We start from the raw sequence: 26,787 nt of genomic DNA, 5'->3' as shown, positions 1-26,787 counted from the left end.
AACAATCTTCAGGGACTTTTTAGATTTTTGTTCATTTTGGAAACAAAATCCAGATCTATTGGATAGTTTTTAGTTTGTATATTAAAGTAGTAGGGCTGATTCACGCAGCATTTATTCAAAAACATATGTTCAAGTTTTGAATGTGGATATGTTAGTATATAGCCAGTGTATATAACATAGGGTAGCTAGATTTTTTTTATACTTTAATGCGTTTGATTGTGTGAATTTATTCTTTTTTTTCAGCCTTAGCAGAGTAGGATGAATTAAAGTTGATTTCTCTAGCCTTGAAGAAGATTATCTAAATTATCTATTCTAGGCATATAAAACTGCACAAAAGGATGGAAACCTTTACTCATTGAGCATTTGTGATATTTCCAAGCACATTTTTTCTTGTAAAAGTAATTGCCATAAAATGTCGAGCCCCTGCAAGAGCCTTGATGAACGCAGAGGCGTTGGGGAGAGTCCTGCCCGAAAGTCAGAGACGTCCCGATTCCGCAGTTGGAGCAGCTTGCGCTTCTCGAGATGGAGGAGCGGGTCCCAGAGGAGTCCGCCCCCAACACCTTCCCCAAAACCAGACAGCCGCAGCGATGTGACCAAGACGCTCTTTTCCCTGGTCAAATCCCACAATGAAACCTACACAGCGGACCCGGATGGTTTGCAGGACACCCACGGGGATGGGTGCGGGGACGAGGATGCAAGCGAGGGTTACGCTGACCACTCCAACTACTTCCAGAAGCAGCTGGGGTCCATGCTGCAGCCCGGGGTCAACAAGTTCTCCCTGCGCATGTTCGGGAGCCACAAAGGGGTCGCAGCGGAGCAGGACAGGGTCAAGTCTTTTGGAGTCTGGATCATTCACCCCTACAGTGACTTCAGGTAACACACAGACAGGGTTTTGTCAGTCATACGAGACTGCTCTAAAGGAAGAGACAGAACCAGGTCAACATCAGGACTCAACTGTAAATGAACCTAAATCAGAACTTGAACCTCTCGAAGAGGTGTGTAACTACAAGTGGTGAACACATAGTGACACCTTAGACCAGCTGTTCTCAAACCCGAAAACAGTCCTAAATTGGAATAAATTAGATGTCTAAACTGGGTGTAAACCAGGTTCAAATCAGAAAATCGCTTAATGCATTACTGAAGCATAAATGAAATTGCTTCTCTTGAATAAAGTCTAAATTTGCGGATGATCCAGAGAACCACCTGAAGAAGTCATACCACAATTTGAGGACCACTATAGCAACAACTCCAGTCCACACAGGCTTGTACATCTTCATAAAGCCTCAAATGTCACAAATGTTGCACTGTTATACTATTGTCCATCTTTACTTTTCAATTATTCTCAGACTGTTTCTATCTGTATGCCATGCCAGACTATATAAACATATAATATCTTCCCTTTTGATTTCCCCCCTCTGGAATCAGATACACCCCCTGATGTAGCTTTTGATTTTGAATTTATTGATATTATCAGGGACAACGCACTAAAGACATTCATCTAAAAAAGAAGAAATGTCATGTGCCAGGTTATAGTAAAAAAAAAAAGCTTACAAAACTTACAAAAGTTCCTAATACATAATAATACATGGAGAAGCATTGTTATGTCAGTCATATCATAAACACACTTCCCACTTCACTCACTCACTCACAGGTTTGCATTAAAAACATTTGATCAGATGTGTAAATGGACAATAATTGGTGCATTAAACTTTTATTGATGTATTTATTTGAAAAGGGGCAGTGGCAGTGCACATAAAGCAACCTTATACACGTGAATGTGCCAGAAAAATGTGCCAGAAAAAGCTCATTTTCATCGGCAGTCCCTTTGGCAGATGTCAAAGCCAGCCTAAAAAACACTATTTAGTTGTTCCGAATCCGAAGTTCTTCCGAAGTGCTTTATGTGCCAAATGTGGTTCTGCGTCTTGGAGCCTCTGACAGTCGACGGTGTGGCGTGGGAAATTGTCTCCAAATTCAGAATTCAGCAGCAATGTTATGGATTATTTAAAAAAAAAAAAAGAAATGTGATTGAATTGCATCCAGACTTAGTGAAGGACTTACAAATCATTTTATAAAATCATTGTATATAAAATAGGACAAACTCAGAAATGAACTGGTATAAATCTTGACTAGCTCCACTAAAGCAGGGATAAAGATTCTATAGACTTAAATTCCAAAAGCCACCTGAAATGTATTATTAATGTTCATAAATTTGAGTTTTTGCTGTCATACTATATCGACTATAGATGGAATTTAGCTCTATATTGCACTTGCCTATTTAAATGCAGGCTTTACACAAGGCTGAAACAGCAGATCTCTTCCAAGGGCATTGGAGCAGATGATTTCAATCGCACATGATAAGGCGATGAAGAGATTTGAATAGTGATACAGAGCATGAGACAAGATCAGCTGGATTACTGACAGAGAGCCTGATAAATTAGGAACCCTTCACCCCTGTGGAGATACATATATCGTATGGCAGTTGTTTTGTGTTGCACGATTGCTGAAAAAAGTTCAACATAAAACTAGCCAATATAAAAGCATAAAAAAATACTTTTCCCCCAAGTACCCTGATAACCTCAGAAACTATTTGTCACACAGAGTGCTATCTCTAAATATAAGTATGGGACTCAATTACAACTGTGCGTATGTCACATCCAAGGCCAAATAACCAGGACTGAACTAAGAGTAAAACCATGGTTAAAGCAAGGCAAGATAAGCAATGCCTTAACCATTATTGAACCAGTAGGAATTTGAACTATGTCTAAACTCGCATTCAGGCCAAACTAAACAGTAGTTCATCTGAGTACTTCTGAATACTATCACCAGAAGATCACGCACCCTCATGTTACTGAATCACAGCTTGAGAACCACTGAGCTGTCAATCTGTCACTATCAAATTTAAGCATTTTTTTACCCATCCGGGCCTGGCCAGACTGTGGATAAACCCGTGCACAGGGATTATTGCCCATAAGGGTCCATATAATTCTAATCTTGCTCTATTATGCAATAAAACAGACATCCGAGGGTGAGGGGTAGAGGTCTGGATTAACAAAGGTTTGTTTTTCTTAAACCTTATGCTCCGACTGCCCATTAGATTAGTTCAGTGATATTAAAACAGGTTACGTTCATGAGCGGATTGTTTGAGGTCAATATAAACTTAGGTCATAGAAACACTGAACTATAGAGTCGAGCTTTGCGGATAGAAGACTTGATGATTGTTTATTTTCATAGAAAATAATACAGGAATGTGTTAATAAGCACATTTCACAATACTGTCACAGTAAACTAAATAACAGCAACTAGCTTTCTTGTCCACAATTGATAAAAAGCTTCATAATTAGATGGACAGAATATATTTATTCATCATTATGCCTTTAATGAATTAATTGCAATTTATATTATTTGAATTATATATAATATTTATCCTATACTATCGGCTACTTGAATGTGCCTTGCTGCTTTTTTGAATGTTGAAGATTTTCCTCAACATCTGAACGTCCTCTGGCATGATCTTTGGTGTGCGTTCCCCCTCTTTCTTCAACAACAGGTGCTGGGCTACTACAATAAATGTGAATAGGTTTATGAGAGACTAAACAGGCTGTAAAGATGATCAACAAAGCACATATAAAACATATTTAATAATATGAAAGAGGGAAAAGTGGGATAATGGGTAATATCTCAGTCACAAAATACACAGAATATACCAACAAACATACATTAAACAATAATACAACAACTTGAGAGTTTTCGACCCGTGTTACATCACTTTGTGTGTGTAATCAAAAGTAGCGGGGTCTATACTGTTACTGCAGTGAAAATGAGAGCGGGACAGGGAGCTATACTGTTTGACAATTGATGGAAACAATCTGTGGGGAGGAAACCTAAGCCTTGTAGCCATGAAGCATAACATGACACTGGGGACCTATAGGTCAGCCTTGAGCTCAGGGACGTGGACGCAAGCAGTGAGCGGATGTCGGTGTCTGTCCTCTGGCACAAAATTAAGATAATAAACAATAATATAGTGGATCAATGTGATATTATTGATGTGCTATGATTGAGCCTAATGCATGCTAGTGCTACGCTTCTACCCTCACCTGAAAGGACAACGCAGGCTTGGAAATGGGGTGAATAGCTCAGTCACCGTGGAGGAGCTCGGAGTAGAGACGCTGCTCCTGAACAGAAGATGCTGAACGGATGTCATCAAACACATTTTTATTTTTTGAAAAATTTCAAACTGAGAGTCGTGCTTTACATTTAAAATCAATTATGTCAAGCTAGGATAAATGTTTATTCATAGAAGGATATGTTTTGCTGTTATCACAGTTATAAGACTATTTGGATCAGAAATTAGTTTACCTTGACTCTTCTCTGCACTGCGCCGTTTTTATAAGTTAAGTTATACTTTATTCATCTCTGTAGAGAAATTCATCCTCTGCATTTGACCCGTCCTCATTGTTGCTGGGTGACCTGTAGGAGCAGTGAGTTGCCAGCAGGGGCAGGAGCTCGGGGACCCATCTCCATGATGTGGAGCCTGGTGGTCAGAAACACCTGGCTGGAGGATTAACCTATTGCACATGTTTTTACACTAACCTGTGCGTTTTGTTTTGTAGAAGAGCACTTTACAAGAGCAGGCAATGCCCGTATTTATATTGAATTGCCAACCTTTGGGCTCATTAGCTAACATCTCCAATGACATATTTAATTATAATGCGAAACTTAATTGATTTCACACAGATTTAATTATAGCTCTTTTAGCACAATTGCTTGCACTGATTCAGCTCTGGGATTAAAATTAGCTATATTTGCTTAGATTACTCAGTACGAAATGTGGCGCTCATCTGTTCATCTATTACATAACAAGATTTGTTTTTATCTGTGGTGAAGTTGAGATAATATCAGATTGGTGAAAAAAGGGCAACATGGTGGCGCAGCGGTTAGCGTACTCATGTATCACAGCTAGAAGGTTTGATCCCAGGCCGGACGGGGCCTTTCTCTGCAGAGTTTACATCTTCTCGCCGTGTCTCTGCTGGTTTCCTCTGGGTACTCCAGTTTCCCCTAACACTAAAAATATGTACCATAAGCCAGAATGAATGAGTGAGTGGTTGGTGGTTGTGGTGGGATGGGATGGGCTGTGGCTCCAATAGTATGGGGTGAATGAATAATGACTACAGTGGTTCTTGGAGAAACTTGGTAACACTGGCTTGTAAAGCGCAATACATGTGTGTAAGCCATAATTGTTATATTATTATTAAAGTAATGCTTTGGTAGCTTGCCTGTTCAAGCATGTTGGAGACCAGGTGAGCTAACCCTTCACTGTGGTCTTTATCTAATCCACGTGTGAGCTGGAAACCTTAGTATCGCTGTTGATGCCTTTTGGATGAGAGGCGAAACGTCCTTCACTTCAATACAGAGTGCAGAAGATGACTCAAGAACCTTCATCTAAGATCTTTACCAGGATAGTTGAATTGGCTATAAATACTAAGAAATCGACTTCAAATATAGTGAAAGCAGAGACAGAGAAAACAGGTTAATGGCCCCCAGCCTGTCAGAGGAGCATAGTGAGGCCTCAGGAACAGTGAACGCATTCTGTGGGCTGATCCTTGTTCTATTCAACCATTGATCTAAAAGTATTATCTTTTATTGAAAACAATTTGTGATAATCGTATATGTACTTCTCAACCAGTTCTATTACAGTCTGGTAAAAATCTAAAATCAAAAAGTTTCTCTACTCAGCTGTTCTTTTTTGTTGTTTGTGTCTTTTAGAACAACATTTTCAAAAACAAAAATACTGTATCTTGAAATTCCCATTGTTCAGAAGTCAAAATAAACTTCTCATTGTAATATTCAACTGTATGAATGTCATGCCTTAATATGTTTAGCCTATGTAAACAGACAAAAATAATCTTGGAAATGAAATGTATAAAAACAACAGAAAACAAACATTATTCTCTCTCTCTTATACTTGGCCAAAAACTCTTTTGAGGTCATAAGTTCAGCCATTAGCACAAGCCCTCCTGCTTTATTTATAAGGGCCATAGTCAATGTTTAATGCGCACTTCATCCTTGTCAGACACTTCCGAGTGTCTTCAGTCAGAGTCGTCAGGGAGCTTGATCTCTCGAGAGCTTTAACCTCCATGCTGGATTGGGTGACAGAAACATAAGCTTTCCTTGTACAAACTCTGTCTTTATTATGACCGATGAGCACAGGGCTACATGGTAAAAGGGGTGTTTAGCTTTCGTAACACAATGACCACGTTCATGTTTCCAACTGTTCACTTTTTGACCAGAAGGCTCGAAAAGATCAGGTTTTTGAATATTTGGGAGGGTGGTGATGTTGTGTCATGTAGCCTGACACTTCACACACAAGGCTATTTTATAGATCTTTTTTTTTTTTTCTTACTAGGAGAAAAGTTTTGATAATTACTGATATCCATAATGTACACATTTTTTTTATTAACCTTATATGTCTTCTCTCTTTCCATTTTTGCTCAGGTTTTACTGGGACCTTGTCATGCTGTTGTTAATGATGAGTAACTTGGTGATACTGCCGTGGGGAATCACTTTTTTTGAGGACCAGAACACACCGCCCTGGATCACGTTTAACGTCCTTTCTGACACTCTATTCTTGTTAGACTTGGTTTTTAACTTTCGAACGGGGCTTTTGGGAGACGACGGACACATTATCCTCGACCCTAAGGAGATCCGCCTGCATTACCTGCGCACCTGGTTCATGGTAGACTTTATTTCTTCGATCCCAGTGGACTATATCTTTCTCATTGTGGATCTGGAGAGCCTGCTGGCGTCCACTGACGTGTACCGCACTGCCCGCGCCCTCCGCATCGTGCGCTTCACCAAAATCCTCAGCCTACTCCGCCTACTTCGGCTGTCCCGACTGATTCGATATATCCACCAATGGGAGGAGGTAAAGAAAACATGCATAAAAAAGATGTACAACACTTTAAACCCAAAATGTTTCACGATACAGTATTATAATATATGATACACCCTGATTTAACCTTATCAATTTAATCACAGTGTAAATTCTCTCAGTCTTCTATCATGTCATATCCCTGATGTTGTTTCTCAATGTGACTTTGACACGTAATAGATCTTCCACATGACCTATGACCTGGCCAGTGCCGTGGTGCGAATTGCAAACCTGATCGGGATGATGCTTCTGCTGTGCCACTGGGACGGCTGCCTGACCTTTATGGTGCCTATGCTTCAGGACTTTCCCCCGGACTGCTGGGTGTACAGAAATAATATGGTGGTATGTTATATGGAATTAAATCACTTTATATATTACTTCTAATTATGCCCCCAACACCACAGATTACTTGGCCTTTCCCTTAGCATTTTGTTTCACTTTGCTGACAGCCATACTGTAGAAAATTAACAAAGATATATATATTAGGGGAAGAAATCCCTCGATTATTCTCTACCCTGGTTAGCTGATATTGCATATTAAGCCTGGATATTGAAGGCTAAAGACAAAGAATGAAAGAGGAAGTGCATACACAGAGTTCTTCACTTGGATTATTTTAAAAGCACTTTTTACAACTTTCAGTGGTGAATAGTGTCATAATAATGTAATAATAATATCATCATCATCAACCTTTATTGCAGACTCGAGGTCCAGTTAAAAAACAAAAACAATAAAAAAAAAAAACACACAACAACATTTAGAGCAGACAACAATGTAGTCAGCTGCTTCACAATCATTAAAAAATCTTTCATTATTAGATGCACAGGTCGCAAAAGTCTTTTTCCACAAATGTCTGATTTTATACTGTAGAGCAAAGCAAATATCATTCCACCACTATAAAAGAAATCTGTTATAGAGCCTTTAACAGATTTATCAGATTCTTTTTGGTTTTCCCCCGTTTCCACAGAACGCAACATGGCACGTTCAGTACTCCTATGCCCTGTTCATGGCCATGAGCCACATGCTGTGTATTGGGTATGGCGCCAACCCTCCAGAGGGCACGAGTGACGTGTGGCTCACTATGGTTAGTATGGTCATCGGAGCCACGTGCTACGCCATGTTCCTGGGACATGCCACCAATCTGGTCCAATCTCTGGACTCCTCTCACCGTCAATACCAGGAAAAGGTACGAGGCTCAGGGCGTGGATTCTTAGCATTACTTAGCTATTTGCAAGAAGTGCGTCTGGAATTAATCTAAATGTTGAATCCACATATTGATCACAGCGAAACTAGGCCTCAACTTAATGAAAAATAAAGCAGATAAATGAGGAGTTTAGCAAAAATCTAAACTAGGCTCAAAGTCACACCTAAACCTCATAATAAAGATCCAACCGAAGTCTATATGAAGTGTGGAGGACTAATCCCAATTACTGCAGGACAAAAAGAGCATCATTTTTTTTTTTTAACGGTAGAATCAGGTTGAGAAACAGCTGTGTAATGCAATACATCAATACATTGTTCTCATTTGGTAACAAAGTGTTCCTCTCTTAAAGAAAATCTTCATTTGGCTTTTGAGTGTATTATCACCACAATGTCACAGTTACACTGCCTGCTGACTGGCTTGTTCTGTTTCAATGAAAATAAGCCAAATTCCCAGAGAATATAGTATTATCTAATGGGTTTTGCGGCCTGAATGTGACCCTTTCCGGGGGATTTCCACATGATAAAACCAAACACAAATGGCAGCATCTTTGTTTGGGATGATTGTTAGCTAATGCCCATCACAAATGAGGTCGGTAATCTACTTAATGCCTGCAAATTAAACAAATGAGTTATTATTTCACACATGGTTGAAAAATACTCACGCCATCCAAAATGTATGTTTTATATAATTCTACTTTATAATTCTTCTTTTTGTTTTCAGTACAAACAAGTGGAGCAGTACATGTCCTTTCACAAACTGCCTGCAGACGTCAGGCAGAGAATCCATGACTATTATGAGCAACGTTTTCAAGGCAAGATGTTCGATGAGGACAGCATCCTTGGCGAGCTCAGTGACCCTCTTAAGGAGGTGTGTGTTTCTATTAAAAAACAAAATGTACTTATTTGTATTTGTCATTATCTAAACCGTCCTCTTTCCTCTTGACCCAGGAAATTGTCAGCTATAATTGTCGTGGGCTAGTAGCGAACATGCCCCTGTTTGCCAACACAGATCCACACTTTGTGACAGTGATCTTAACAAAGCTGAGATTTGAAGTCTTTCAGCCGGGAGACTTTATCATTCGCGAAGGAACGCTTGGTCGAAAGATGTACTTCATCCAGCATGGTTCTGTCACCGTCATGACCCGAGGCAATAAGGAGATTAAGCTCAACGATGGAGCGTATTTTGGGGGTAAATCGTTTTAACCTTTCAACAAATGTTTACTTAAGCTGCACCAGTCTGTCAATGTTGTTGTCTTTTTGGGTAATTTCCGGACAGCTCCTTTGCTCTACTAGTCTCAATTAATTATTAATCAAAAAGAAAAACATTGTTTTGATTGTTTATTAAGTCAAATTTTCTAATAAGAAGGGTAATACTCCAATTGTTGTGTTTGTGTGCTGCAGAGATCTGCTTGCTGACACAAGGGCGGCGCACGGCCAGTGTCAGAGCTGACACTTACTGCAGACTGTACTCTCTGAGTGTGGACAGTTTTAATGAGGTCCTGGAGGAGCACCCTCTGATGAGACGGGCCTTTGAGAGTGTCGCTGTGGACCGACTGGGACGATACACCAAGACCAGGGCCCAGTCTGAACCATCAGAGTGACATGAAGCAAAACTGCAAACTATGAACTTGCTTTTCCTTGCACACCAACAGTACACTCTTTATCGATTGCATCAGCTTCTGACTTCAGCACAAAGAATTGCATAAATATATTATTTAACCTTTCTTGTTAGATCTTAATTGCTTTTTTGGGAATCATCTGGTTTTTTTTTTCTTCAAGTGCTGCAGCATTATTATTACAAATATATTTCTATGATAATGTACATATATGTTTAAAGGGCCACACATTGTCCACAGAGTGGTCACAGAAGGTGAATGGTAGTACCAGCTGGATAATATATCGGCTTTATGTAGCTCTGATTTAAATCACCCCTCCTGCCTGTAGGTTGCATCAAGTTGCGGTTTAATACCAATGTTCACTGAGGATAAGCTGCTCTGATGTAATAACTGTACAGAAATGGGCTTTACAGTGTTTCAATTCCAATATATGTGGTATCATATTTATATTTTAATAAAGCCAAACTGGAAAAGAGAAGCCACTTTGTTTGATCAAAAGCATTTTGAAAGTGCATGTACTTCTTACACACATTTTTACCCACAAATTATACACAATGTTTGAAAAGTCAAGTTAGGGTGACCAGATTTTCCACATTTAAAACACAATGGGTGGCTTTTTTTTGTCACGTTGAATGGTCTAAAAGTTATGTCTATTAAATAGACTGATCAATCAGCATTTAGGGGATAGATTTTTAAGTCTTTTGCAATGAAAACTGTGTTTAACGCACATATGATTAAAAGTCATTAAGTTTTGAGTGAAGAACCAGTGCAGCGCCCGGGACTATTAGTCACAATCACCTGACAGGAGGAGTAACCTATTGTGCATGTTTTGGGCTGATGAAGGAACTTGGAGTACCCACAGGAAATCCATCCAGAGAGGAATAGAACCATGCAAACTCCACACAAAAAGGCAAGGTTTCTTGCTATGAGCGCTAACTGCTCAGCCTGGGACAAATAAATGGTTTTGGAGAAAGGAGGGCTCAAAACTGGGACTGTCCAGGGTGAACTGGTCACCCTATTCCGAAGCCCTCATATATGTCCTTTGTGCAAAAATGTCTAAGTTGAACCAATGATAAGATGACAGACTGAATTGACATAAAATGTTGATTAATAAAAACGTTAAATAATTTTAAAATAAGCAATAAAATCGTGAATACTAAATACTAATAATTAGAAAAGAAGGGGTTATACATTCGTGGAAAGTTTACTCAATAATTCATAAACAATTTTATATTGATGAAATAAACGATAATAAATAATAATAATAAAATAAATAAATTGATAATAAAACTCGTTGGTGAGTTCCGGGCTGTCAGTACCTCCGGATACAGTAGGTGGCGGTGTCCCATGGATCTATTATATTAAACGCGGTGTCCGCAGAAGCAGAAGAAGAGGAAGAATCGGTACTTCCGGTTGTATTTCATAAACTCAGTACAGAGCTGCTCGGGACGCAGGAAAGGTATACGATCCGATTGTTTTTCTGTTTAATTGTGCCTTGTTGAGTTTTTTAATTGGTATTGTGCAGCTGCACACTTGTCCCTCAATGTCACTTAATTTGGTGCCAATGATTGTGTGGATGTATGATTTGGCTTCACAAGGTTACCTGCTAGCTTAGCATTCTTCTGAGCACCGCTAACAGTAAACATGGAGGTCAGCTTGTTGCTTGCCTATAATTGCGATATGAATGCACATTTCTTCACCACGTCTTGGTTTCCTATAACATTCACGTATTATATAGTATACCCCTCGTATCTTATGGAAATCACGTCAAGGTGTCAGCTGCCCAGCTTTCGTAACATGTTACGTCAGGCATTGTTATTATAGAACGAGGCTTCAAATTGCAGACCTGCGTCTTCAGACTTTAAATTCTTCATCTATAACATTAGAACAACCCATTCTCCGTCAGCCTGTCTAGCTATCCGTCTCTGTCTGTCTATCTATCTATATATTATTTGTATTTTCGGGTGAGTTTTCATTGCCTAAAACCTTACATGTTATACTGTCTTCAAATTAATTTGGACGTTTTGTCCATTTCTGTAATTGAATATCTGTAGGCTTACCTATTATTTGTTTCCTATATATTGCTCATTAGTCAATTTTGACTTGTTTGTTTGTGTAACAATGGCAATAAAAACTATTCTGACCCTTACAGAAACATGCTTACCCTGTCACGGGCCGTGGCGAGCGGTGTGGCTCGTGCCCCAGCAGTTGTTGCTCGTGTCCCAGCAGTCATTGCTCAGTCTGGAGCAACAACTCTGACTAGATACAACAGCACAGCACAGGTACCTTATCATTAAATCTTGTCGGGATTTAATATTTTTTTAACCATCATAACAGCAACATAATTACCATTTTGTTTCATTTTTTATTTTATGTTTTGTATTTCCAGACTTCCCCTAAGAAAACAACGTTTGGACCTCTGGCCGATGAAGACAGAATTTTCACAAACCTTTATGGCCGTCATGACTGGAGGTAACGATACTGATAAGCTGTAGGACTTACTCAAAATATTTCGTCAATTGTCAGTTTTACTGTATTATAAATAATACTTAATAATTTTTCTGTTAGGCTTAAAGGGGCTCTGAAGCGTGGAGATTGGTACAAGACTAAGGAGATTCTTCTTAAAGGAGTTGATTGGATTATTAATGAGATAAAGGTTTCTGGCCTACGCGGCAGAGGTGGGGCAGGCTTCCCAACAGGCATGAAATGGAGTTTTATGAACAAACCCAGTGACGGCAGGTGAGAGATCCTATACCAACATTAGTCCTTTTAAAATGAGTTTAGCTGAATCTGGCTGATTGTATTTACTGGATACTTGTGTCTAATTTAGGCCTAAGTATCTGGTGGTTAACGCTGATGAGGGAGAGCCGGGAACATGCAAGGACAGAGAGATCATGAGGAATGACCCACACAAGTTGGTAGAAGGCTGTCTTGTCGCTGGAAGAGCCATGGGAGCTCGTGCTGCTTATATCTACATCAGGGGAGAGTTCTACAATGAGTCGTCCAATCTGCAAGTAAGACATGATCAACTCAGTATGGTTAAAATAATGGATTTATTTGTTTATTGGTATATTTATTTATTTATTAGATTGCAATTAATGAAGCGTATGCGGCTGGTCTGATTGGACAAAATGCCTGTGGTTCGGGGTATGATTTTGATGTCTATGTGATGCGTGGAGCTGGAGCCTACATCTGCGGAGAGGAGACTGCTCTTATTGAATCCATTGAGGGAAAACAGGGAAAGCCACGTCTTAAGCCCCCATTTCCAGCTGATGTGGGTAAGTTTCAAAAATGAAATGTGTTTTACTCTTTCTGTCCTGAGCTTTGATGATCTACTTTTATTATTTCTTTACATAATGTTTACCTTACTTATGAGAAGACTAAAATTAGGACATGCCTAGGCTTGATTTTATTGAATCTTGGTGACAATAGCAAACTTGGTAGGAAGACTTTTATCTTCCATATGATTTTTTTTTTTTTTTTTACTTTATTTTTTAGTGTTTACAGACATATTCCAATGGTTCTCAACCATCGTCAACAGATCATGACGAGCTGCTAAACAAAAAACAAAAAATAAAAACAAAAGTCAGGGGCGACTCCAAAAGACACTTTGGAAACAGGATTCTAATGTAGCTTTAGACTTCGTTTGAACTGCTTTAAAGCATGGCTCCAACGAGTTTTATTTTTTCTAAAAATCGCTGTGACCCATGTGACGTGCTGGGGAAGGTATCATGTGAATGCTGCTGAACCTGGTAAGAGTTTGTTTTTATCCAGAGTGAAACAAGTACTGTACCGACATGGGCTGAGAGGGAGCTCTGCCAGGAAGAAGCTCTTACTCCAAAAGAAACATCAAAAAGCCAGATTGGAGTTTGCAAATAAAAAAGACTTACATTTTTTGGAGATATCCTGTGGTCTGACGGAAAAAAATCTATATATAAGATTTTGAGCCATAGTGACCATGGAGGAAAAAGGGGGAATCTCGCAAGCCTGAGAACACCATCCAAACTGTGAAATACGGGGGTGGCAGCATCATGCTGCGGGCTTGTTTTGCTATGGGAGAGACTGGTGCACTTCACAAAATAGATAACGTCATGAAAGAACACTATATGGAAATATTGGAGCAACCCCTCAAGACATCGGCAAGGAAGTTAAAGCTTGGGCGCAGATAGGTCTTCCAAATGGACAATGACTGAAAGCGTATGGCCAATACTGGTTACAAATTGGCTTAAGGATAACAAAGTCAACATTTTGAAGTGGTCATCACAAAGTCTTGATCTCAATTTAGTTGAAAATGTATGGGCAGAGCTGAAAAGGCCTGTGCACGCAAGATGGCCAACAAATGTGGCTCAGTTACACCAGTTTTTAATGAAAAAAACTGTGTAGAAAATTCTATCTCTCATTCTTCTGGCATTTAGCCAATGGTAATATTTTTTTAAATTCTAATTGACCTAAAAAAAAAAGTAAAAGTTAATTCTGGTTTCATGTCAGCCAGTGAGGAAAATAATGCAAATGTGTCTTTTTATAGTTTAGTTTAGTTTAGTTTATTTCTTATTTGGTGTCTTGCACCTAAAGGTGCCCAGCCCGCATGGGCTTATAAGACACAAAAATGCAGGCAGACATCAGAAAAGCATTAAACAAAGAGTGTCCTCTTCCGTGTAAGCCAAGCACTTAACAAAAACTTATACAAATGAAATGGCTGATACTTGAACAAGAACTTAAGCCTTTCCTCATCGGACATTTCAAACAAATGTACAGCAACATCAGACAGTTTACAAAATAATTGCCTTCTCGGTTCATGATACAAAGGACAATAAAACACAAAATGTAATTCATTTTCAATATCATTGAACTGACACAAGCAACAAGTCCGCTCCTCCTCTGGGACCGAGAGAAATCGTCCCGTCTCCAGTGCCAGGGGCAGAGTCCCGGACCTCAGCTGAGCACAGACTGACCTCTGACCTCTAGATAGGTTCAGGGTCACATAGGGCTCAGGACCAAAAATATCTTTAATCAAAATATAAGTTCTCAACTTTGGCTTACACAGGACATCATTATTATATTATTTATAAAGTGTATGTAAACATGTGGTTCTCACTGTAAATCTAGGGTACCGTCCCAACACATAAGAGCCCGCTGGTCTCCAGATATATTTATTTGATAGGGACAATGCACATTAATGAACATTCTGCACTGAAATGACAAAAACAGACGTAAACATGGCGAATTATAACCACAAGGGTTGGTTTTTCAATTCTAATTTCAGCTTTGCACAGCCGATAAGAAAATGATAATTCTTTCAATGCAAATTTCATGACTTAAGCATTTTGTCTTCATTATCTTTCAGGTGTTTTTGGTTGCCCAACAACCGTTGCCAATGTGGAGACAGTATCCGTGGCTCCCACCATCTGTCGTCGTGGAGGAACATGGTTCTTGGGCTTTGGCCGAGAGAGAAACTCTGGCACCAAACTCTTCAACATCTCAGGCCATGTGAATCACCCCTGCACCGTGGAGGAGGAGATGTCCATCCCATTGAAGGACCTTATTGAGAGACATGCAGGTACTTGTCATGGGTCTTGTAAGGCTCAGGTGATAGCATAGCCCAGAATATATTTTTTTTCTTTTTCATTTACAGGTAGAGGTTATGAAAGCTTATTATCTGAATATTATTGAATAGTATCCATCCCTACTCACAGGTACATAATAGTGCTTGTGCAAGTGTTAATTAATGTATAAGTATCCATATTCTTTGGAATATAGTTTTAGCTGAAAAAGTGATTGCTCGAGCTGTAATGTTTTATGTCTCTCGTGCATAAAGCACCTCATCATGATAGAGATGGATTAAGACAGCTTAGCGTAAGCACAGTCAAAGTAAAAGCATTTTTCTCAGACTTGATTGAAATAAACATCTGTTTGATAGGTGGAGTGCGTGGTGGGTGGGATAACCTGCTGTGTGTAATCCCTGGCGGCTCCTCCACCCCCCTCATACCCAAAGATGTGTGCGCTGAAGTCCTCATGGACTTTGATGGCCTCATCCAAGCGCAGACTGGCCTGGGCACTGCTGCTCTCATCGTTATGGACAAATCTGTATGTTGATTTTATGCTAATTGACCACAGTGTGTAAAAGCCAGATGTCCTGTAATTTGCTCATAGTCCTTTTGTGGATGCATTACTCTTTACAGACTGACGTTATAAGAGCTATCGCCCGTCTGATTGAGTTCTACAAACATGAGAGCTGTGGGCAGTGCACTCCCTGCAGAGAAGGTATCATGCAACATATCTCCTACAATAAATATAAAATACAATAATATAAAAAATATTTTATATCAATCATAATGTCTAAATCTCTAGATGTCTCTGTTGATCATTGCAATTTACTTTGTATCTTGTTGCACCAGGTGTGGACTGGATGAATAACATGATGTGGCGTTTCGTACGCGGTGATGCTCGACCCTCGGAGATTGACATGATTTGGGAACTCAGTAAGCAGATCGAAGGCCACACGATCTGTGCTTTGGGAGATGGTGCTGCTTGGCCTGTGCAGGTAATTGCAGTTAAAACATTGCCATGTCATTGCCTTCATTCCTTCAGTATATTTTGATATGCTTTACATATTTTGTTGAATTTCATTTTGTTTGTGAATACAATTAAGGTGCTTCTGATATCTAGATTTTACAAAAAGTAACATTTTTGTACATATTTTCAGGGATTGATTCGTCATTTTCGACCCATCATGGAAGGCCGAATTGCTGAATTTGAGCAGAAGAAGCAGGCCCGCGCTTAATGGTTTTACTGTAAAGTTCAGTCCATCCAACTCTATCTTCAGCCTGTGTCTATTACTGTCAATTTATTTAAATACAAGAACATTCTCACATCACTTCTGCTTTGATGTGTCAGCCTTGTCTCATATTAACAATAAAGTTATAATCAAAACAATATGTGTATTGGTTTATTATGACACGATGATGATGTAATCGGAGGAGGCAAGAAACTGCAAATAAATGTTCTCAAAGTAAAAAGGAATATCAGCATATGAGGTGTCAACAAGCACTTATATATCATACATCTATAATAATATCGGGTCAACAATAAAATGATTTGAAACCATATCGGAGACTTGGACGATCTCGCGTTAGATTGTGTGATTTCTACTCGGTCACGTGATCTCTGCAGCCCATTCAACACCCTCCTGACAAGGGGACACCGCCGACGGTAAGAAATGTGCACATTTTACACATAAAAAACCTTGGAATATTACATTTTTATGCAAATTTAGAAAATGTTCTATGCCGGCACACAATTCGCATACAAATTTCACAGCTTTCACGTCTCCGCGCGCAAAAGCTCTGTATAATATCTGTTGATGGATGTCGACCAGTGTCAGTTTCTTTCATCTTCAATGCGCTGCACTGTTTTGTTTTGTTCTTCCTCTGTATAATCTGTTTTACAATGTAACTTTATTGCGTGATTAACTGTAACATATAGGCAGTGGATGTGCATGAGATATCCATGGCAACTGGCCTGACCAGCATCTCCAGTTGTAAAAGCTGCCGGTGAACCTCCATAATAATGGTCGCGCGCATGTCAAAAACATATTGTTGTATGCTAACGGTGTATTTATTTTGTATGCTGTATTACAGAGGCCCGTGACCGCTGGTCTTTTGTGAAAACATGGATCCAGGCAACATTATGGAGTGTGAGCCAATAATGCTGTCACGTTCTTCTACTGTATTTTATTTACGCAGTGACAATATGATGCTCTCCTTTAAACAAGAGTACTGTACATGACTGATAATCTTTTGCTTCTTGTGGTGCAGATAAAGTGGAGAATCTGCAGTGCTTTATGTGCTTCATTACTTTCTCTGATCCAAAGTCAAAAGCAAGGCACATGAAGAAAACCCATGGAGACATCTACAAGCAACAACTACAGCAGGTACAAAATGCCCACTAAAATATTGTGTCTGAATTTTAGTCAAAGTGATATTTCTGCTGACTAAAATTGGACTAAAACTAAAAAAAATTTTTTTCATGAGACTAAAAATGTCTGGACATTTTAGTCGACTAAAATAAGACTAAATAAAAATGAAATTAAGAGACTAAAATCATCCAAACTTCTATTGACTGTCTGAAAGAGCCTCATATCATGTAAAGGAACAGCTCTGAGCTTTGTTCATGCGGGAGCAGCTCCCTGAAACAGGACCTTGATTAAATATGATTAGAATGAATGTTATAAATGCAAAGTAGCTTACTTGCAATTTTAGTCGACTAAAATTAGACTAAAATTGACATTTTTTTCTTGACTAAGTCTCGACTAAAATTGAATTATGGGCAGAAGAGAAGAGGTCGAGTGCTCACTGGATCACTGCGTAGTAAGAGTAAACCTGATGAAGACTCAGTCGAGTTGAAACAAGTCTGTACACACTTTTAAATAATAAACACTTTTTTCTGCAAATTCAGAGTGCCTCAGCCCATCCTCTTTCCTTAAAATTGAATTATATTTTTCGTCAAAAGACTAAAACTAGATAAAAAATATGTTGTCAAAATTAACACTGGCTCATTAACTATGTTTGTCACTGATTCAAGTGTGTTGTTTTCTATCAAACTTATAGACGGAAACAAAGTTCTCCTGCTACAAGTGTGACAAGTTTTACTACACGTCTGAGGAGCTCAGTGAACATTCAGCCAGCCATGACACAGATGAGAAAAGTTTCCAGTGCCCCTACTGTCGGGCGACCTTCTACACTTTCACAGAGGTACAGTTTATCCAGATGTATATACTGTATGTCTTTGGTTCAATATAGTTCAAGCAAGATTGTGGACAAATAAAGCTTATCAAAGTCCTAAGTCTAATTTTTGGTACAGTTTCATACAATTTAAGCTCTATCATTTATTTTTTTCATGTTTTTCATTTATTCATTTATTTCAGGCAGAGGCACAAACACGTCATGTAGCACAAACGACAACACACAACATGTAAATACGATGAGCAACTCTGCCCAAAAAGGAGTGGGAAGAAGATAAACCTTTTGCAAATTTAATTGATATAGTTATCGACAGTTAAAGTTTTAGATTACAAAGGCAAACACTCAAAATGTAAGTCAAGCTTCCATGAGATGCATTTGACATAATCAATGTAGAATACAAAGGTTTGACGCTTGTAATGTATACATTTTTTATTTCACTAAAAACTCAAATGTTTGAAATGAAATTGTTATTATTTATGCAGCTAAATGTTACACTAACATTGATGGGTCATTTAACTTGTTGTTTATAGGTGACAAAACACAGGAGGTGGGACTGTGGCAAGCGTCAGTGCCCCTGCAAAGACTGTGGCATCAAATTTCCCAATCCATCTCGACTGAATCAACACAGACTCAAAGTGCACTCGCCACGGGTTGGAACCCCAAAAGAAGAGGACTTAACGTACAAGTGCTGTAAATGTAACTGTATTTTTCAAAACGAGGATGAGCTCATAGACCACCAGGAAAGAGATTTGGACTGTACAATTTCCGAACCAAGACCGCCTCCCAAAAAGCGTGGCCGCAAACCCAAGAGTGAGAGAACTGAGTTGACAACCGAAAAGAACACTCAATTTACAAAGGACAACGGTCCTACGAAAGATGGGGCGGATGTATGCTCGGTCAAAGCAGAAAAAACTGAGCTGGAGATTCCATGTCCGGAGGCAAATTGTGAGCTGGTTTTCTCGTCTGTCGATGCCTTGAGGGCTCACAAAAAGGAGGCCCATGTCAGACCATTGCGTAAACCCCACACATGTACCGAGTGTGATCAGAGTTTTTCTGAAGAAGACGAGCTCACCATGCACATGGCAAAAGACCACTGCTCTGAGGAGTATTCCTGCCCTACCTGCGGAGAGGGGTTCTCAGAAACCACCCACCTTCTTGGCCACATGAGCAGTCACTGTAAGAAAGAGGAGCCAGAATTCAATGAGGGGAATGTATGAAAAAGACTATTCAATTTTCTTAGGCCAACATTATTTGAAAAAATAAATAATAATTTTATAGGTTACAGATAATTACGTTATGCATGTTTTCCTGCGTTACAGATTAACCAGTGACTCATAGTGCATGGATGTGAGAGTGAATGGTTTGAAGTTATTGGCAAAGTTTCCTGGGTGAGCTGTAGAACGCACATTCCTTTACAGAAAGGGCATAAGTAAATCATTCAGATCATTATTATGTTCTATAAACCATATAATAATAATTTATTGAGCTGTTCACACACTATTGTTTCTTTGAATAGTGTCAATGTAATGTCCATAAGTCGTTACATTGACTGAAGGTCAATATAATATATTATATATATTTATAATTTTGACCACTACTGTATTATCCTAAATTTTTCAACATATGTGGCCTAAGTACACCCAAAGTAAAAATGTGTGTGTTTGAGAATATTTAAAAAGACTTTTGTGCATTACAGTATAATATGGCTGTATGATATTAACAAGCTTGCACTGTTAACCTTTCTCCAATGACACTAATATTTTATTTACTCTTAAGTTATGTGTTAATTGTCCGGGAAAATATGTATCCCATTTAATGGTAATATCATTGCTCTGCATTTATGCAGTGAATTATATATAAAATAAGTGCATAAACAGTCCAGTGATATGAGTATGTTTCAAATAGCTTTGCATTAAAATACTTTTTGTTATATTTTGCTTTGTCAGAATAGTGATGTTGCTCTGTAGTTCTGGGAGTAGAAAATGATAAATAAACCATTAAAGTCACTTTTTATGGTTCTCAGTTGATGTACTGCCATTCAACCAAAATAATGTAACATCACTTCAAGTGTTGCCTATACCAGGGTCATCTAAGCTATTTATTTTCTTGAATTACTAAACACGGTAGTTGTAAACTGTATTTTACCATATTCATACTGAACAGGCCGGATATTAGTCTTCTATACTTGCATCATTCTATATGATAAAGTGAACATAGCGTCAGTCATGTTTATCCATGTGTTTGACCTGCCGTGACTCCTTTGGTGGGGACGCAGCGCCACACAGTGGACGCAGACGGAGGTGCAGCATGAGATTACCCAGGATGCTCCGCGGCTCATCTCGCGCCTTCGCTCGGAGCAGTCCATCTTGCCTCTCTCGGTGAGCGCTGTATCAGCCTCCTCCAGCACTGTCGGTGTTGTTGTGGTAAATAATGGCGGCATCGGGAGGTGGACAATCTCCCCCCGCTAATGCTGCGGGCCTGAACATCCAGACTATGGCTAAGGCCCGTTTCCCGGGACGGCCTGGCACGACTCGCAGCAGGCTGCGGGCGGAGAAACGCACCAAACGCGGACGGCTGGGCTCAGAGGACGGGGAGCAGGCTGTGAGCGGGCCGAGGCCCGTAAACATCGGACTGGCGTTTAGCGAGGATCCGTGCCTCCTGCGCCTGCTCGGGGTCACCGAGAAGCACGGACGGCAGAAAGATGCGGGTTTCATCTCCAGCAACAGTGAAGAGGTAAATATTTAATGTCGACGACAGACTGTTTAGCTACACACTCGAGCTATGCGAAGCCAACACAAAACGACGATTAAAACACATTCGTGCAAGTTGTGAGAGGCGCTAACTCTAGCAGGTTAGCCCTCCAGCATCGACTCTAAACACGCCGCTGTTGTTCCGTGTCCGCTGCACCGGGCTCACAGTTAGGTGGCAGCTTGTGCAGCATTTTAGCCTCTTGTTGTGAGATTTATTGTTGTGTGTGTTATTGTTGGTGCTGGAGCGCACCACGCCAGCTGACTTTGTTTGGCCGGAACTAGAGGCGGAAACTTTGGCGGTAGCTGCACCTCACGGCGCCTTATTGTTGTGGAAAGCTCGAGTCCGTATCTCTCATTGTCTGTGAGGCAGTGGAGTTATCAGGCTGTTGGAGTTCGCTTTGTGGAGACATGGCTGCTGGTATTAACGCTGCCAGAGCGTCACAGATGCTTCACTCTTTCCACGTTGGAGCTGTCAGCTGACCACGCTGTTTTGGATGCGAGCCCCTAAGCTGGAGTCAGGAAAGGACTGAAACGACACCTTTACGTTTTATAATAGCAATCGCTACTATTGGTTAGGGCTGGGACGAAATATCGTGTCGTATCGCAATATTTATTGCTTCAACCCCAAGTATTGGTATTGAAGCAATACCAATACTTGGTATTGGCACTACTTTCAATACTTGTGTTTGGAGGCATATTTGTATCATACACTCCTTTGTTTTCCAGTAACATTACACAGCACTTTGTTAAATGCTCTTTTCAATCTTAGCACTTCAGTAAATGTCAAATGGCATTTGGTTTATAAACTTTGGACACAGGACTAAGGCAAACATATTACCTGTTACTTACTGTATCACAGTATGTATTGGATCGGCCCCTGAGTACTGTGATTGTATCAGAGAGTAACAGAGGTGTATAGTCTCAGCCCTAATACTGGGATCAGCAAGTGATCCCTTAAAAACCATAATTGTTTGCTATTTTTAGACCTGTCCCGAATGATTTGCAGCTCAGACTCAGCGTTTTATGTCAGTGTTGTGTTCCCCCTTCCCACTTTTATTGGAATTTGTCAACAATTTCAATAAATCAAGTCCCTATGAACCCTGGAATCTCACTGTATCAGAAAACGGTTCAATCACATTGTCATTTCATCTAAATATGGAATTGTCTTTCAGAGTTGAGATGATCACAGTGCTGTCCAGGCTCAAAGTGTTACTCATTACTATGTTTGCTTTTAGTCACATTTAAACATTACTTGCAATGATCTACATTTCTGACATCAGCCGACTGGCCATCATCACTGATGCAATCCTCTCAGAGGGGGCCGTGCATCACATGGTGCACGCTAAAGCTTCATGAGCGACATGCATACGTTCTGCAGAGCTGGGGCGATTTCATTAGAAGAAGCTTCATGCCGTTTCTGTCATATCAGCTTTTTTAAACCTGGACCGATGTAAGTAGCAATATCTTTGCTGTTAGTGAGTTGGTATGATGGTCCCTCTAAGGTAATATGGACATCATGGATTTGAATAATCCGATTACTTTTGCATGATTTGGCATCTTCGGTGCTGCTTTTGAACCAGTTTAGACCTGATTAGCCCCTGATTTGTCTTTGTTTAGTCCTGTTTTAACTTATATTCAGACCTGGTTTATTATTTATGCACTTGATGTGGAGCGTTCATTCCAAACACATGAGATAGAGTTGACTTTTCCCATCTTTCAGCTAATGTTTTTTTTTTTTTAATTATCACCAGTGTATTATGCAAGAAGTGAAGTATTTAACCAGGCAGTGCAGGTTTGCTGAGTTTTGTTATTACTGATGGGACTAGAAGAGGCTTGATGCGGTCCTGATGCAACACGGCAGTAAGAGAAGCAGAGCTCAGGCTGATCACTGATAATCAAATAAAGACCTGAGTAACCCTTTCACTCTCGGAGAAGATGCAGCTCATGTGTAGCCTTTTATTGTTCTGTTATGACTCAGATAGCAGCAGTTCTCTTCCTTTACTTGTATGCATTCAGTCGATTTATTATTTGTGTAGGACACGAGTTGCAGAGATAATCCAAGTTTGTACAAAGGAGTAAGGCTTATTTATTGGAGAACTCATTAAAGCGCAGCACAGCTTTTGCCACCTTTTTATTTTTTTGGGTGTTTTTGCAATTTTTCATTTCGTCTCTGTATCGAACAATGTAATTCTATAGATAATACAATTTTCCTTGACAGTTGTGAACAGCACTCGAGAAGAGAGAAGTTTAATTGGACTGGGTAATTAAACTGTCAGTGTTGTGTGAGAAAAGATGTGAGGAAAAGTGATTTGATGTAACAGGAAGCCGGTGCAGTAATGCTGTGTGTGTTTGTGCTTTCTAATCAAAGCGCCTGACGGTCATGATTTCAATATTTAATTCTCGGGGGTTGTTGCCTTATGTCGAGAGTTTCAAGGTCGGGGGAAACCGTCGTCCGCTCAGTATTCATATAGCTCACTGTACAGAACTGAACGTGCCTCGACTTGTTCCTCTCTTCTAATCTGTATTGGGTTTCCAGTGCCAGCTTACAAGCATAAAATTAGACTAAATAAAAATGAAAAGGAGAGACTAAAATCATCCAAACTTCTATTGACAGTCTGAAAAAGCCTCAGATCATTTAAATTCACTGCCAAATGAACAGGTCTGAGCTTTATTCATGTGGGAGCAGCTCCATGAAGTCGAGGACCACGATTAAATATGATTACAATGAATATTATAAATATAAGTCAACTAAATTAGTTTTTTTTGACTAAATCTCGACTAAAATGGAATTACATTTTAGTCAAAAGACTAAGACTAAAACTAAAATAAAATATGTTGTCAAAATTAACACTGGTGGTGTTACACTCCTGTACATGACGGCACAGGTTTAGAAACTCAAGCCTAGTCAACTGGGTATCAGCAGCTCTAACGGCTCAACTATCAGCTACAACTGTCACACATTGAACCAATTTGGGATCTATATCAACTTTCGTGATTTCTTTTTTGTATTAAAATGTTTGAATTTTTGTCTTTTAATCTTTGTGACATTAGTTATTTTTGAGTTATTTCCTGGTTAGTTTATACACAAGTGTAAAAGATCAGAAAGAAATCGGATTACATCTTCATCAAATAATGTATAGAGTTTGGGAAATTCCACAGTTACCATGGAGATCTGCCATCTTAGCAGCTGTGAGCGTACATTTCCATTGATAAACATTAGCTAAAAAGTGGAGAAAATAGCCGTGGAACTTCGTTAGCTGCTGAGTTACTGCTGGTAAACCCATCTAACACACTGTGGTGTCCAAGTGTTTTAATGTGAACAATAACTCCAGTATTTTAACTTTTAAAATCTTCATTAGTTTATAATTGCTGCTAATCCCATAATGATTAGCGATATCACATTCACAAACTCTATATCAGAATATGCTGTTGACATGTCTCTTCAATAATCTGAGAACTCCAGAAATTAGATCATGGTGTCACTGACGGTGACCTTAAAGGAATAGGTCACCGTTGTTACATACTGGGATAAGTTCTTACCTGAGCTTAGACGAGTTCTTTGTCTGGTCGTCATGCAAGCCTTCAGTCACGTAAACACAGCGCAGACGGCGTTAGCATTTAGCCTCTCCTCCTCTCCACTATAGCTCCAAACGAGGTCAAGATCGAAGTGACCAAGCTCTTCCACGTTTTCCCTATTTAAATATGGTTACGTGAAGTGTTACACTACAAAGGTTTAATGACACAAAATTAAACAATGTGGATTTTCTAACCAGATAAAAAGGGGAGCTATATTGTAAAGCGTAATAATACCAGGAGTAGTTTGAAATCCGTGCTGTAATATCTTCACTTCACTGAGCGGATTTTGAACTACTCCTGGTCGCTTCTATCTTGACCTCATTTGGAGCTATAGAGGAGAAGAGGCTAAATGCTAACGCTGTCTGTGCTGTGTTTACGTGATAGAAGGCTCGCATGAAGACCAGACTGGTACAAATGAACTTGTCTATGGTAAGAACATATCTCAGTATGTAAAAACGGTGGCCTATTCATTTATGATATGAAAGACTTGTTAATGAAAAGAATGAATGAATGTGTACTGGGTCATCCACCACATTGTAATTAATTATTTTGTAGTTCAAGTTACAGTTTACACATTTTACACCTTTGTTAAAGATGAAAAATCACAGGCGGGGACAGGCCTAAAATGAGCCTGGCTAACGGGAGATTGCTGTGTGCGCTCGAATCATTTTGAACTGCACAGCGGCCTGGGGACCATGGCCGAAATCTTCGCATGGATTTGGGGACCAATCACAGAACGAGGAGGGACGGCAAGACGATCCCGCACTATTTGAGATATGGAAGCTTGTAGTTTGTTTACGGATAAAAAAAACAAGTTTATTTACAGATCCAAATAGTTTAGCTCGAAGGTTTACAGCGGGTACGTCATACGTCATCGGATACGATGATACGCTATGGCTACGTGCAGACGCATATATGATAGACATTCGTAGCGCCCAATAAACGGCTATAGGCGATTGTAGCCTCACCTCTCCTATGAGAAAATGAATTGGTGGTCCCCAGACTAAATATAACTTGTGATAGTTGAAAAATTTAATTTTGGATTTCTTTTTTAAAATATTTTTAGATATAAATATATATATATATTGTTTCAAAACTATTAGATAATACAAAGGAATATCTAAATAATGTTATTTAATAGTTGTCTTTCAACAACAGGTTGTGATTGCCATTTTGTGGCTGTTTATTTCATTGGGGCCCAAATGGCAGATTTGATTGATCATTGATTGATGATCCTACTATGTCCAACGACCCACAATCCATGAGTCACAGTAGATGATTGGTGTCAAGCTTCGTGCAGATTTTGCCTTGGAAAGTGACTGTTCATCTTTTACTTCACTGAATATGAAACGGCAGAAAATCCTAGTGAATGTTATTAGTTGCAACATCAAAGAATCTTTAATATTTTTGACTTCATGTTTCAGTTTGCCTGGTGGGTTTGTCATGTTATGTTTATGTAACCAATGCACAGTAAAATTAAGATGGATTGTTGGTGTTGTATAAAAATGTGTGGCAAAGAAAACTGGTGAAAGGGTTGCATTTATTTGTTTTGCTTTCATCATCAATACAAAATGTTAACTATCTCAGACAGTAATAGGTACATGTTTAGACCGTGTTGTCATTTGTTTACTGAATAAATAATTTTACCCTGTTTTCTTTCAGGAGGAAGATTTCTCTGGATTTGGGACCACGGCTTTCCCCCATTCGCCTTCACGCCAGTCCAAGTCCCCACAGTCTGCTGACATGTCCCCGGGCTCAAAATCTATTCTTGGAAAGATTGCGCAGAAATCGCCAAAATCTTCTGTTGTTGGTAAAGTCGTACCTAAGTCGCGTAAAGACGGCAGTGCAGAACCTCAACTGAAAGAAAAACACGCCGTGGGAGTGGACTCAGGGACACAGAGCAGTGCTGGAGCAGCCGCTTCTGTCAGGATCTCAGGCAGCACGCAAGACCAAACAGCTGTTGCCTCAACCGGGAC

General features: G+C 39.6%; 4 protein-coding genes across 4 annotated transcripts; all 4 read left to right on the top strand.

Annotated features, from left to right (window-relative positions):
- Nucleotides 1–736: 736 nt before the first annotated feature.
- On the top strand, nt 737–9,729 carry hcn3 (hyperpolarization activated cyclic nucleotide-gated potassium channel 3; the record flags this gene model as incomplete). Its single annotated transcript, XM_079570398.1, has 7 exons — nt 737–873; nt 6,493–6,922; nt 7,109–7,270; nt 7,893–8,111; nt 8,850–8,996; nt 9,077–9,317; nt 9,530–9,729. The coding sequence occupies exons 1-7, from the start codon at nt 749–751 to the stop codon at nt 9,727–9,729; spliced, it is 1,524 nt and encodes a 507-aa protein (XP_079426524.1). The 5' UTR covers nt 737–748.
- A 1,393-nt stretch (nt 9,730–11,122) lies between these two features.
- On the top strand, nt 11,123–16,669 carry ndufv1 (NADH:ubiquinone oxidoreductase core subunit V1). The gene is made up of 11 exons (XM_079571432.1): nt 11,123–11,203; nt 11,897–12,026; nt 12,134–12,216; nt 12,313–12,483; nt 12,575–12,758; nt 12,833–13,022; nt 15,089–15,301; nt 15,662–15,828; nt 15,924–16,005; nt 16,140–16,285; nt 16,448–16,669. Exons 2-11 carry the CDS (start codon nt 11,901–11,903, stop codon nt 16,523–16,525), a joined length of 1,440 nt encoding a protein of 479 aa, XP_079427558.1. The 5' UTR covers nt 11,123–11,203; nt 11,897–11,900; the 3' UTR covers nt 16,526–16,669.
- A 231-nt stretch (nt 16,670–16,900) lies between these two features.
- On the top strand, nt 16,901–19,957 carry LOC306974045 (uncharacterized protein). The gene is made up of 5 exons (XM_079571158.1): nt 16,901–16,953; nt 17,382–17,437; nt 17,559–17,674; nt 18,351–18,494; nt 19,016–19,957. Exons 2-5 carry the CDS (start codon nt 17,413–17,415, stop codon nt 19,700–19,702), a joined length of 972 nt encoding a protein of 323 aa, XP_079427284.1. The 5' UTR covers nt 16,901–16,953; nt 17,382–17,412; the 3' UTR covers nt 19,703–19,957.
- Nucleotides 19,958–20,819: 862 nt separating this feature from the next.
- On the top strand, nt 20,820–26,755 carry LOC306973473 (uncharacterized protein; the record flags this gene model as incomplete). The annotated part of the gene is made up of 2 exons (XM_079570397.1): nt 20,820–21,218; nt 26,474–26,755. Coding segments are annotated over exons 1-2 (585 nt in total), but the record flags the coding sequence as incomplete, so codon positions are not given.
- Nucleotides 26,756–26,787: the final 32 nt, after the last annotated feature.

This window comes from Gobius niger, assembly GCF_951799975.1.
Source record: "Gobius niger genome assembly, chromosome: 14".
NCBI lineage: Eukaryota > Metazoa > Chordata > Actinopteri > Gobiiformes > Gobiidae > Gobius > Gobius niger.
This window is presented reverse-complemented; position numbering and strand designations above follow the sequence as displayed.

Excerpts from the sequence above, each read along its gene's own strand:
- LOC306974045 (XM_079571158.1), top strand. The coding sequence starts at position 17,413 with ATGGATCCAGGCAACATTATGGAGT. Across the intron at positions 17,438-17,558 it reads TCCAGGCAACATTATGGAGT|ATAAAGTGGAGAATCTGCAG; the intron begins GTGAGCCAATAA and ends CTTGTGGTGCAG. Across the intron at positions 18,495-19,015 it reads CCTTCTACACTTTCACAGAG|GTGACAAAACACAGGAGGTG; the intron begins GTACAGTTTATC and ends TGTTGTTTATAG.
- ndufv1 (XM_079571432.1), top strand. The coding sequence starts at position 11,901 with ATGCTTACCCTGTCACGGGCCGTGGCGAGCGGTGTGGCTCGTGCCCCA. Across the intron at positions 13,023-15,088 it reads CCCATTTCCAGCTGATGTGG|GTGTTTTTGGTTGCCCAACA; the intron begins GTAAGTTTCAAA and ends ATTATCTTTCAG. Across the intron at positions 15,829-15,923 it reads TCATCGTTATGGACAAATCT|ACTGACGTTATAAGAGCTAT; the intron begins GTATGTTGATTT and ends TACTCTTTACAG.